The sequence below is a fragment of the Equus przewalskii genome, chromosome 7 (assembly GCF_037783145.1).
Source record: "Equus przewalskii isolate Varuska chromosome 7, EquPr2, whole genome shotgun sequence".
Lineage (NCBI taxonomy): Eukaryota > Metazoa > Chordata > Mammalia > Perissodactyla > Equidae > Equus > Equus przewalskii.
In genome coordinates, this window is record NC_091837.1 from 6355129 (window position 1) to 6368863 (window position 13735).

General features: G+C 47.0%; 1 protein-coding gene across 1 annotated transcript; it reads right to left on the reverse strand.

Annotated features, from left to right (window-relative positions):
- Positions 1–343: 343 nt before the first annotated feature.
- On the reverse strand, positions 344–12446 carry YWHAH (tyrosine 3-monooxygenase/tryptophan 5-monooxygenase activation protein eta). The gene is made up of 2 exons (XM_070626887.1): positions 11638–12446; positions 344–1807 (listed from the first exon to the last, which is right to left on the reverse strand). The coding sequence occupies exons 1-2, from the start codon at positions 11722–11724 to the stop codon at positions 1154–1156; spliced, it is 741 nt and encodes a 246-aa protein (XP_070482988.1). The 5' UTR covers positions 11725–12446; the 3' UTR covers positions 344–1153.
- Between the last annotated feature and the right edge of the window lie 1289 nt (positions 12447–13735).

Consider the following 13735-nt stretch of genomic DNA (forward strand, 5'->3'; position numbering starts at 1 on the left):
TTCCAGTAGGGTGGGTCGACAACACCCTTCCAAGTTAAACACAGCCCTGACCTTTCACAGAGGTGCTGTACTGTGGAAGACAGCATTTTGGTCTGCTCAGCTCCTATACAAGCTACCAGTTATCAGGAAGAGTGAATCAGAAAGGCTTTGTCAACTGGGTCCACAGAAAACTACTTAACAGTCACGAGTCTTGTGAATCGCAAAGTGTGAGATGAATTACAGGGCCTGAAAACTTACTGTACCAAATGCTTTGATGTTTGTGAGACTCAAATCAGGATTCAAAATGGTGACCTGTTAAATAGCTCCTTGAAAGGGCAAAAAATCAACACCACAAACACAGAAATAATATCCCCAAAGCAGCATTTATTTACCCACTGAATTCCAAAACATTTAATTTAGAAGTCTGGCATTTCATAATCACCCATCTTGATTGACGTGGGCTGACACACACGGTGCTGTCAGGATACACAAGGACAATAGCCAAAAAGTTACAAAAAATAAATCCATGATTCTTAAACCATCGCAACCAAAAAAAGAAAAAGTTACAGGTATCAAAACTTTAGATGCATTGCATTGAAAAGAAGGTTTGTGCACGTCATAATTTAAAGAGGCAAAACAAGGCGCTACTGAAACCTCACGTTGAAGTTTGTTAGAAAGCTGACGGAAAGGAGCAAGTGGCCTCTTTGTGTCAGCTTCCCTTAACAGTTTCCCATTAGCTGAAGAAAGGGGTGGGAGGGGTGAATTCATTTTTGCATGCACAAGATGTACTGCTTAACAAAACACTATCAGCTTGTTTTAAATGGATCATTTAAATATCAATTGTAGCCTGTGTTGGCTAATTCTCCTTTCTAAACTTCCCCATTGCTCTCTCCTGGATTTCACATAGATCAACAGGCATCAAAATGCCTCATTCAGAACGCACTTGTCTGCACATTCGAAAAGGGAGCTCCTGTGGGCTCAAAGCAACCATCATTCCAGCAATGCCCATGAAGATTTATCTGAAACTGCTTCCCAAGGGGCAGGAGAGCAGATCTGAGTAGCTGTGCTGCCAATACAGATAGGTTTAGCACTAGATATTTAGTGATTGTGGCAAGGAAGAATTGGTGATGATGGGGGTGGTGGGTGAAGGAAGGGCCAGGGACCTGAAGGCTCTTCAGTTGCCTTCTCCTGCTTCTTCATCCTGCTGGTCGCTCGTCCAGAGGGTGAGGTTGTCTCGCAGCAACTGCATGATGAGCGTGGAGTCCTTATAGGAATCCTCGTTTAGTGTGTCCAGCTCAGCTATGGCATCATCGAAGGCTTGTTTGGCTAAGAGGCAGGCCTGCTCAGGCGCATTCTGGATCTCATAGTAGAACACGGAGAAGTTGAGGGCCAGGCCCAGCCGAATGGGGTGCGTTGGCTGCATGTGCTCTTTGCTGATTTCAAAGGCTTCTTTGTAGGCAGCCTCAGAAGCTTCGACCACACTGTTTTTCTTCTCCCCGGAAGCTACCTCTGCCAAGTAGCGGTAGTAATCGCCTTTCATTTTCAGGTAAAATACCTTGCTCTCATACTGAAAATCATTGCAGTTCTTGATGAGGAACTTGTCAAGCAGAGCCAGGACATCATTGCACACTGTTTCCAGCTCCTTCTCAATCTTCTCCCGGTAAGCTTTAACTTTCTCCAATTTCTTTTCATTTCCATCAGCCATGGTCTTCTGCTCAATGCTGCTGATGACCCTCCAGGAAGATCGCCTGGCACCAACCACATTCTTGTAGGCCACAGAGAGGAGGTTTCGATCTTCATTGGAGAGAGGTTCATTGAGCTCCGTCACCTGCAAAATCCCAAAAAAATAAACATTGAGACAGATCCAAGTCTGAAATTCTTAGAAGAAACCGTCCCTTCAACCTAATCAACAACCCTTTCCAAAATCAGGATTATGGACAAGCCACTCCAGAGAAAAATTGGTCAGATATGGACCCTACCTGAAGGGAGACTGTAGTCTAATAGAAGAGATAAATAGTTGAAATTCAAAATAGGAAGTGATAGGGCCTTGAGAAATCCCTCATTCAGAACTTATAAGGTGCTGGTGAAGGTATGGAGAGAAGGATAATCATGGAAAGGTTGTGAGGTGATAGTACATAATGGCAGGTGAAAAAGTCCTGAGGTCCAGCTATTCTGCAGAATATATTCTTAACAGTAAGATCATACAATTCCTTTGTCAAATGTTCAAAGACAACTAGAGACCGGAAGTCTGTTCCAGATTCTCCTTCCAGCTTTATATTCTGTAAAGAACTGACTACACCTTCCTCAAATACATACTCATAGATAAGAGCCTCACAAATGAGATCAAATACCACATAGATCTAGTGGCCAGAGCCTTGCCCTGTGTGGTTCCCTAAGGAAACCCGTTGGTACAACCAGCCGTCCCTCAAGCCAAAATGGATGCATTAGTGACAGCGCAGTGGTCCCAGCCTCTGCTGAAAGGAAGCATAGATACTCAGCAGCAAGCTTTACTCTGACCTACTGACAGGAACCCTGGACTGGCAATCAAGGATAGAAGCAACATTTAAGTGGAAATGTTTCATTTTATGAGTTGTAACTTGCTGGTTCTCCATGATGCCAATTCCGAGTGAGCCAGCTATGTAGTTAATGAAAGAGCACTGGCTTTGGCTGTGGTGTTAAATTGTGTCCCCAAAAAGACATGTTGAAGTCCTAACTTTTGATACCTGTCAATGTGACCTTATTTGGAAATAAGGCCTCTGCAGACACAATCAAGATGAAGTCATACTGCATTAGGGTGGCCCTAAATCCAAGGACTGATGTCCTTATAAGGAAAGAGAGATTTGGAGACACACAAACACATGGGGAGAATGTCATGCCATGCGACAATAAAGGCAGAGATTGGAGTGCGGTGTGATGTGTCTACAAGCTAAGGAATATCAAGGATTACCAGGAGCCAACAGAGGCCAGGAGACAGGCAAAGAAGGATTTTTCCCTAGAGCCTTCAACATCTCGATCTCAGACTTCTCGCCTTCCGAACCGTGATAAAATAAATTTCTGTTGTTTTAAGCCCCCCAGTTCGTGGTACTTTGTTTGGCAGCCCTAGGACACTAATACAGACTTGCAGTCAGAAAACCTTGGTTGGGCCCCAGCAAAACCACTAACTTGCTAAATTGACCCGTATCTTCCATACAGTAGGGAGATTCCTTAATTATATGACCTACTAGTAAAGCTCTTTAATTTAAAAAAACAAAGAAAGAAAAGCACTTAGGAAACCATCAAACACAACATAAAGGTATTACTTAAACCAAACCATAAGGACAGAACCTCCTCCGATGGAGGGAAAAGCCAAGTTCAACGGAAAAATTTATTAACAGCATATTAAAAGACATGTTAACACGGACTGAGAAGACTGAGCAGTGAAGAATCAGAAAGTTTAAAAACAAAAAACGATAGGTTTATTTTAAAAATTAGTAGTTTGAGAACATAAGCAACAAATGAAATCCATTATTAAAGGTAAAATTATAAAACTCCCGGTCCCCAGCCCCCCTGCTCTTTTGCTGCAAATCCTAAGCCCAGGATTGTCTCTCCTCCGTGGCTACTCAATCCAGCAACCCCACTTCTTTCTTCAGTGTGGTCTTTGGCTACCCGCTGCCTCCCGCCCATTCCCTAAGAGGGCTGCCGACAAGCCAGTTTCCTCATTCCGCCTCACAGATTCGAGTCGTCTCCATCCCTCTGTCCGTGATCCGCCCCAGTCCTCAGCAATCTTCGTCTCTCCACTAATCCAAAATCCAGGCTCCCTGTCAAGGAGACTTGTAACCCCACTCGTTTTCTCCTCCAGTGAGTGCCTTTAAACACTCACATACTCACTTTTGTTACTGGAAATATGAAGAGACTTTGTAGATATTTGTTTGATAATTCGGTCTTTTAAGGAATCAATCCTTATAAATCAAGATCCCATCTAAAATATTCTGACAAATCTCAGAATGCTTGAAGCTTCTAGAATGACTCACTTTTCTAGGGCAATATTCAATAAGACAAAACATGAGGCAAGAACAGAATTTGGAGAGCTCCTTAGATCTTGCAGTAAATAAATTCGACTAAGGCCACTTGACATTAAAATGCAAATAATAGGGGCGGGCCCGGTGGCCGAATGGTTAAAGTTCACGTGCTCCGCTTCAGCGGCCCAGGGTTTTGCCATTTCAAATCCTGGGCGCGGACGTGGCACCACTCATCAAGCCAGGCTGAGGCGGCATCCCACATGCCACAACTAGAAGGACCCACAACTATGTACTGGGAGGCTTTGGGGAGAAAAAGGAAAAATAAAATCTTAAAAAATATATATATATTTAAAATACATAAAATAAAATGCAAATAAGAGCCATAAGGAGTCACTATATACTCCATCCTGTGACTAATAAAGCTGAGCAACAGTCAGAATGTTGCAAAGATTCACCCAGGTAACTCCCCAGAGTATAATATTAAAATTTAGTGCATACCTGAAATACATTTATATCTCACACAGGATGTTTATAACAGGGGCAATATCATTACAAAAAAACCTAAGACATCTGGAGTTTAGCCTGAGCTACCTGTGTGACTTTGAACTAACCACCTTTGTGGGCAGCAAAAGTAAAATAAGGGGGATCAGCCCAAACCATCTCCAAGGACTTCCTCAGCTCCAAAATTCTATGATTCCATTTTTCCTGAGCAACAATAAAAGGTGTGGCAAGGCATGAGGTTGATAGTATTAACGTAAAAGAAATTTGGGTGTATCTGCGACTTTCAGAATTCCTGTAGTATATCCCTCCTCCATGGGGAAATAAACTGCCAAAAAAGGCTACTGGGCAATATTTATAAAGACATCGCCACAAGAACAATCATTTACTAGGAGTATTAGTGTTTATGTAACAATTATCTGGTTGCCTGCCAGTCTGAATGAATCACTATCAGCATCAGCTGAGGGTGACTAACATCACTAAGCAGGCATTGTTCTTAGAACCCCAGCCAGGGCCTAACTAGGGAATAACTGAATAGGTTTAAACATAGAATTTTTTTTAATACTCCTGGGTTACAACTCAGTTAACAAAGGGAAACTTATGGAAGGAAGATAGTTTTATTACTATTTGATTGGATAACTAAAGAAAATTGAGAGTTTCCCCCAGAATGGAAAATTACAGACCGAAGTAAAATTAGATGGCCTATTGAAACAAAAAAGAATTACAGCCAGCCTTGATTACTGATACTTATTACTGAGCATAACCTTCGCCAGTTCCCAACACTTCAAATTCCAAAATACTGGAGCCAGGAGACGTAAAGAAAAGCTTGGACATACACTAAGAGAAGCAGACACCGGGAGGCAATGTAGTGTGATGGAAAGGAAAACAATACACTACCAGCCCGATCACACTAATGCTAACCAGAGGACGGTAAGCAGATTCTATGGAGAGCTTTATTGTATCTCTACAATCATCCGTTTCCAGTTTCTAATTAGGAACACGAGGCAAAGGCAAGACAGAATTTTCAAGATAGAAGAGACCTACACAATGGTTCAGAACCTTCTTTCTACTCCACTGCCAGGAGTTTCAACATTCTCATTTCCGCCACACATCAGCTGCCCTCAGGGCAGCCACCCCAGACACTAAGTCTTCAGGTGGCTACACCATCTCTAAGGGGTTCATCCACCTCTGCCCACAGCCTCTCTGCCTTCTTGCTCTCCTGCGCACCTCCCCACCCCATTTAATCCCACTTACCCTCTTCCTGAAACCCTTAAATTGATGGACCCTCCCCATTTATAAAGGTCCTCCTCTCCATTTCCTTTAAGGACTGGACTCCCTGCCAGCCATCCTACTGATGTCCTTACCACACAGCCTTTGGCTGCACCAATTCCAACTCCAGGGCACCCATTTTCTCTGCTTCAAACACCACACAGCGTTACTAAGAGTCATGAATAACCTGGTCTGCTACGAAATCATTTATCTTCCTCTGACACCATTCGCTGACTCAAAATTCCCTAAAGGCCTCCCCTCACTAACTCACAAGGCAATAAACTATGTGTTTTTGAGTAAAAATAGATCTACTGCCAAAAATAGCACAGGGACTATTTGGGAAAAAAAAGTTCTTAATCTGGGAAACGTCCAACCTCAAAAGCAATATTGAGCAAACAAAAAATGCCACCTCTGAGCTGCCAGGCCACGTTAGCAAAGTTAGGGTTAATATTACTTCTCCCGAACAGCACTCCCATCCTTCATAGCTACACGCACACACGCTACCGTCCCATCTTTTATAGTCGCCCACACCCAAACACTACCAACAATCTTGCTTTTGATAGGAGTTTAGAACAGAAGAAAATGATTCTCATGAGCAATCAGGTAGACATAACCACATCATAAAATCTTTAAGCTTCTTTGGCAGAATCCCGTGTCTTTTTTTTAAGAGCTAGAGCGATGAAAGCTTTTTTGGCCAACTCTTTGCCAAGTTAATGCCCTACAAGTGAGGATTCTGCCTGGTCCCACGCTGGCAAAGCACCCACCAACAGTCACCACTTGCCCAGCCGGGAGAGCCCACTGCCTGTTCTCACCAGGGTAAGGCTGCAGTTCCGCAAAGGCCGCAAGAGAGGCTGAACTTCACGCTCAGAGCAGAGGAGTTCAGGTAATTAATATCCACTCTAAGCTCAGCATTAGTCAAAGAAAACAGCTAACTTTGTATTGTTAAGAGACTGCTTTTGTCTTGCTCTTGACACAACTCAACATTTTCGTAGGCATTGGCAGCAATGAAATGCAACCGCATCTGAATGGCATTACTGCATGCTACTGTCCCTGGAGGCACCAGGACTAAGGGCTTCAGAAGCTGTGCCAGGTCCTGATCAGAGGGAAGTGCCAACACCCACTACCAAAGCGGGGAATGCCATCGCAGCAAGGAGTGGGAGGGGCTCCCAAACGGTGGGGGCAGAACTGGCAGCCTCCACTTGGACACTGGGAGGAATTTTATCAACAGCCTAGAGACTGAAATTTGGGGTCCCAGACTTATGAAATATGCTAGATGAACTATGAAGAAACAATTGGAGCCAAGGATACGAAAATTTCTTAAAATACCACAGTATAATTTAACATAGTCCTCTACTTCTTAATTCATAGCAGAAACTCAAATTGAATTAATACTTTGCTTTTTAAGCTAAAAAAACTCCTGGTCTTCAGGAAAACAAGCAAAATCCAGATGTGCCAGTTTGCCTTTCATGGTCCTCTGCTATAGCTAAGATCCCTAAGTGTTAGATTCTGTTTTTACTCTAACTTGGCAAAAATGACATACATCTAATAGATGAAATTATTTGTTCAGTAAGCCCGCTTGTGTAAAGGGATTAGAATTTCATCACCAACGATGACAACGGCTAATATACCAGAATGTATACTAGAAATATTACCCCTTAGCCTCACAGGGCATGATCATACAGTGGCTAAAGTTGAGAGCTCTAAATTCAAGAGTTCAAATCCTGGCTTTACAAACTGACTGTGAGAAAACAAACCTCCTTAAATCTCATTTGTAAAATGGAGTTAATAACAGTATCCATCCAGAGTTGTAATAAAAATTAAATGAGAATGTACACATGGTATAATAGAAACCATTTACTGAGTGCCTGATAACTAAAATGATAAATCCCATTAAACTTGAAGTATAACACAGAAAACACATTTGGGGTACCCCCTCCCAAACCATATTTCTGGAAAACTGCAGTCTACCACTAATAGAAAATTCCAGGCAAAGATGAGGAAACACGTTTTTGGTGTAAGTGAGTAATGAGATCCTTGACAGTGGGAGCTCTTCTGGGGATAATTCAGGAACCCCAAACCCAGATAGGAGCCACAATTTCCACTTCGGTGCAGCGAAGCTATGTGAACTGTTTACCTTCTTTAGTGCCTTTTAACACAGACTATTGCCAGAAAAATCCAAAGCCTTCTTCCTTCCTCAGCCAATATGACAAAGCAATAATTACATTTCAAATGACCAGTTGGTAGGAAACAGGGCTCACTAGTTTACACATATTTCAAACTGTTATACCAATATGGCTTTAAGATTTCACAGTAACCACAATTTTGGTACACCTCAAAATCGTCCTTTGTTTTAGTATCTGCAGCCCGGCTATGTCTCACCCCAGGCCACACAGCCGTGCTCTCCTTTTACACGCCACCTGCTCATCTCCCCACTTCCCATAATCTCACAGCTGCTGGAATAAGAGCCTTTGGCCACTGGTTGGGCCAAGTGCCTCATCCTCTCCAAGTCCTATTTCCTTAAGCTACAGCTTTGTTTCCTGCACTTAAGACTTCTACAGATATTCTTCAAGTCCTTCAGACGTATTTCTCCCTGTCCTTTGTCAACTCTGTAATCGACTGTGTAGCAGTGTTAAAACACACCAGGCTATCCCAAATGATTTTTACATTTCTATAATTTCACAATTACCATCCATATGATTTAATACAAAATGGATGACTTAGGGTAATAAGAGACGTGACTGAATTATGTCTATCCACGAACATTCACAGGACATCTGATTATTTACCCTCTCTCCTCAAATCTCTCAGTCTTATGCACTAACACTTTTACCCCATGTTATAGGTTTATGTCATGGTTTTCATAAGATGGTATTATACCCATTTGACAGAGGTTACGAACTGTGTATGGTCATTTCAATCCTGGCCTTAAAAAGGACTTGGGTTCTAAAACCTTTCATGATGTTCCTGCCCACTATTACACTCTCTGTAAGCTACCAGGTATGAGATGAGGAGAGCTTGAAGATGCTCCTTCACTCCAGAAACATTTCGTGCCTCTTCAAATTATGGGGTGAGGCAAGGAACTGCAGTTCTCAGCTGATGCGAGGCAACACCGTCGTGGACCAGTATGCATTTTTCTTAAAGCTTACCGACACACACCATCTCCTCCAGGTGACGCTGGTAGCTAAGGAACATCAATCATTATAGGCGGGCAATATTATCAGGTCACCATTTAAATTATAAAGGAAACAGAAAACAAGTTAGAAGAATGAACGCTGAAACCCCGCTTGACAGTAACACCAACATGACAAGTTTTGCACTTCAGAGGACCGGAAGCCAAGAGATGTGAGTTTCAAGGTCACAGAGTGGCGGCATCAGAGCGTCCCCTCACTCAGGTGTGCTGTTCCATCATCTCTGGAGCAGTCTACTTACCTGCCATGAAGAAAACCCACATAAACCCAGAGGGTTACTAGAATTCCAGCTTTTTCCAAAAGCTCTCCTTAAGGCCTATATTAATAAAATGGGGATTGAGCCTTCTCAATAACATTAAGAATTTAACATAAAAAACATCGGTAACTGTTAGGTAAAACACAAGAAACTGTTTTCCACTGACCCCTGCCAAGTCCTTTCCAAAAAATATATTCCATTAATTTAGATGACAAAAAAAGTTCTTATTTTTTTTTAATACAAATTACCTTGAGGGAATGGTTTATCACAAATTCTGAGATGACATAATTAGACCTGGACTGAATTTTCAATGCTAGATGGCTTACCCAACCCGTCAATCATTTCAGATAGATATTACAGATTCCCAACACACAGAGGGGTCCATCCGTTTGCAAAACGCTATCTCAAAGTGTCAGAGAAAATCTGTGGACACAAATAGCTAGCTGCAGGGAAGCATTTTTGAAGGCTGCTTATGAAGACCAGCCAATTTTTCCCGTTCCCCAAACTGTATTTCATTCTGGTTACATGTCTCCATTCTCCCCTTACTTCCCATTTCTAGTTGCCTCAGGTTTCCTATAGCTCCAGAATGTACAGTCTAGTCATTTTCCCTCAACTTCAATTCACCCTTCCTCAAGCCCCATGCCTTCTTTACTCCTCAAAGCGCTCCTAACACTGCAGCCTTCAACCACTCACAGGGGGGCTGAGGGTTTCACTAGAACCTCCAGAGAGAGGCCTCAGCCTGCATAATCCTAGTACCACTCAGTTACTGAGGAGAAGAGGCTCACTTCAATGTGACTTGCTGCGTGGACAGAAGTGGCTTTATCCCAGAGAAAATTAAGCTCAGGGTCCCTTCCGAGAAAATGCATTCTCACAGTCAGTCCTCTTTCTATAAAATTTGAAAAATTAATATATTTTACATTCATTTTCTTAAAGAGGGCCCCAGAATGATATAGCCTCCAGGTCCCAAACCAAGATCGTCCCTGGTTTGGATGAAAGCTCCTATCTAAACCTCGACAGCATGCCAGTGCTCGAATCGGGATGAGCAACGAATCAAGAAATGGGTGGTGGTGGTTTGCAAACACACCTAGTTCAATATGCAACAAGGACAGCTCAGAAAACTCTTCAAGTATCCTTCCTTCCTGGATAATCCTAAATGCTGACCTCGACAACATATTTCATATTATACTAATATCAAAAGCCTTAAAAGACGCTTTTCAAATGACTCTGAAATTTTAGGCAGCCTCTGGATTTGTAGGTTTTTCTCTAAGAAATCCCCCCCACAAAGCCAGCAAAAGGGCAAAGGAGCTATATATAAACCAGGGCAGTAATTCTCGAACCTAAACCTGCTAAAACTTGCCACGAGAGCTGGTTAAAGTGCAGATTTCTGAGTCCCACCCTCAGTTTCAGAATCTTTAGGTCTAAGGTGGAGCCCAGGCGGATCCTCCCACGTCTCAGGAGGTTGTACACCGGATGAACACGGCAGGTTGGTGGCCGCAGTTGGAGCTCTACCACTGTGTGACCTTGACGCAGAGAGAAGTAATAATGTTCATTTAGCGAAAACGTAAAACAACGTGAACAGACAGGGACAGTGAGAGGATAACCGGAACTCTAAGTCTCAGAAACGCAGGTGGTGTCTAATCCACGGTATTTGCTAGGGTGTGGCTGGGCACGACTCCTGCACCGGAAATCAAGCTGCAGCATCGATCTATGAGGGTCTCGGGAATGCAAAGGCACACAGGCTCGTCTCACCTACAAGTCACGTCTCATTTTAATCTCCAGGCAGATGGGCGCAGCATCGAACCTGGGAGTGGGGCCCACACCCGCCCTCCGCCCTCCGCCCTCCGCCCTCCCGGCCGCGTCCACGCCTAGACTGCAGGATGGGGGTCTTCGCACACAAAGCCAGACCCCGGGCGTGCGAAGATGGAACGTCAACGATTCGGGCGAGCAGAGCTAAACGGATCGGAATGACACAGACCTCAGTTCGTGGCAGGGAAAACCAGGAGACAGGGCGCCACTCTCTAGGTGATTCTTTATTACAAGTTGGGGTGTGGAGGAAAGTGAGAGGGGGGTGAGCCCCCAAGTCTGGCAGAACAGTCTAGGAGGAATGTGGCTCCCTTATGTTTCCTCAGGCATCCCCCTCCCCTCACCAGGGCTCCGAGCTAGGCTGCGGCGACCCCCGCCCGCCCGCAGGGGTCACCGTCGCCCGCCCGTCGCCGCGGTGCTGCATTTGCGACCCCGAGCCGCCCCCTCCCCGGAGACCCCACCCGGGCCCGGCCGCAGGAAATGGCGGGGCGCCCGGCGGGCGCGGGAAGCGCGGGCTGCCGCCGGGCGGCCGCGCCCAGCGGGGTCGCAGGGTCGCCCCGGGCCCGGAGGGAGACGCCGCCCGGCCACCCAAGCCTCCCCTCCGCCGGGCCCCCCGGCGGGCCGCCCGGGCTCCCGGCGAGCTCACCGCCTTCATGGCGGAGGCCATGTCGTCGTAGCGCTCCGCCTGCTCGGCCAGCCGCGCCCGCTGCAGCAGCTGCTCCCGGTCCCCCATGTCGCTCGTGGCTCGGCCTCGCCTCGCGCCCCGCACCGCTCGCTCGCTCGCCCGCCCGCCGATCCGCTCCCGGGTCTCCGCGAGGGCCGCCGCCGCGCACGCGCAGTGGCTCGCCGGCCGGCCGGAGGCTGCAGGCTGCAGGCAGCAGAGCGGCTCGCGCCCTCTCGCTGTCTCGCCCCGCGCGCTGTGGCTCACGCCGCGGACGCCGCCGAGGGAGGAGAGGCGGCTGCGCGGGGGGATGGGAGCACGCGAGGACGCCTGCGCAGTGGGAGCGGCCGGGCCGGGCGGCGGGGAGCGGCGGGAGTGGGAAGGGGGCAGGGCGGGCTGGCCCTAACGGTCTATTTCAAGGTGACGTCACCTACTATAAATAGCTGCTGCCGCCGCCGCCCAGCCCGAGGGCCGCGCAGGCGCCCTGCGAGTGCTGCATTTTACCGCCGCATAGGTGGAGGTGGGAGAGGAGAGCGGGGTGGGGACTGCGGAGCCCCAGGAGGGCGCGCGGTGATGGCGGCGACGCGGGCAGCGCATTCTCACAGCCCCACCCTGAAAAGCGCCTCAGAATCCAGGTTAGAGATCTGGCTTGAGAAGGGCCCGAAAAGCAAATAAACCTAGTGCTTGGAGAAGCCAGGAGGCCGCGTGCCCGGAGGGGCGGACGGGCCCGCCCACGCCATCTCACCCGCTCGGAGCCCTGCCTGGCCGATGGGGTCGGCGGGGCCACACCCTGCACTTGTTTCCGCAACTGGCTGGGGCGGGATTGGGTCCGACATCTGGGGACAGCCCCATACACACACGTTGACTCACTGCACCCCCACCCTGAGAAGTGGCGTTGGGCAGACTGTGCCTTCCACGAAGGAGGGACTGGGTGGCCCCGCTGGGACAAGTAACATGCACGACACTCCTATGAGGAGTCGGCCAAGTGCTCGGCCTTCACGGGTATAATCCTGCTTAATCCTCGCAACTCACCCTGCAGGTGGGCACAGTTGGGTTTCCCCATTTTTCAAAACCAGATTAGCGACTTGCTCAAGATTACCCGGTCTGTAAGTGGTGGACCTGAGTTCATATCCAGACTGGATTTCCTCTTGTGGCGAAGAGGACCCTCTGGCTGGTCAATAAGCCCCTCCCAGTCCTGGCATTCGATGCTGTGGGTCCCTCCTACCAGGCCCTGGGCTGGGCCCCGGACAAGCTAGGAAAATCCCAGTGACTGAAACCTGGGCCGACTTAAGTACAACACGCCAAGGGCAACACAGGAGGAGGGGCTTGCGGCGCCGAGAATTTTATTGAGCACCTACTGCTTGCTCAGCGCTGGGGGAAGGAGGAGCTACAGAATAAGTAAGATAAAGCCTCTGCCTTAGAAGCCTAGCTCTAAACATGCAAGAGCAGGTAAGCTGGACCTCAACCTCAGCGAAAGATATTAGGGAGTAGGGTCCAGCATGGGCAAAGGCTTGGCAGTGAGGATAGAAACAAAATCTGGGAGGTGAGAAGAGAGGCCTGGCAGTGGTAAGACAAGGTTACGGAGTGTCGTCAATGCCAGCTGAAGATTTATCCTTAGCTAATTGGGAACCACTGGAGGTGTGGAAGCTGTATCTCAGGCCAGGAGTCTTGCTCTGGAGAGTAAGATGCATTAGAAAGGAGGGACTGGAGAGTGGGCCTTTTCTGACCTCAGTTTTACCATCTGGAAATTGGACTTGAAGGAATGTGAAAAGCACTGCAGAATAGAAATCCTGGAATGTCAGAGCTGGCAGGACTCTTAGAGTCACTGCTGTCCAACCGCTTATCCTGCATAAGGAGAAACGGGTCTGAAGAGGAGGAGAGGCTGGCCGAAGTTTACATAGCCAGTGAGCAGAGCTGAGGCTTCCGTAGCAGGTCTCCTGACTCTTGGGCCTTCGCCCTGCTATGATGCTAAAATGAGGACCTCAGTATCCATGAAACAGAATTTGAGTGTGGGTCTGGGAGGAGGCCCCCATCCCAGGCTTCACCATGCATGCACCTTTGCTAACTACAAATGGAATTGAGG

Coding starts and splice junctions, on each gene's coding strand:
- YWHAH (XM_070626887.1), bottom strand. CDS start 11,724: ATGGGGGACCGGGAGCAGCTGCTGCAGCGGGCGCGGCTGGCCGAGCAG. Junction 1,808..11,637: donor TGGCCTCCGCCATGAAGGCG/GTGAGCTCGCCG, acceptor GGGATTTTGCAG/GTGACGGAGCTCAATGAACC.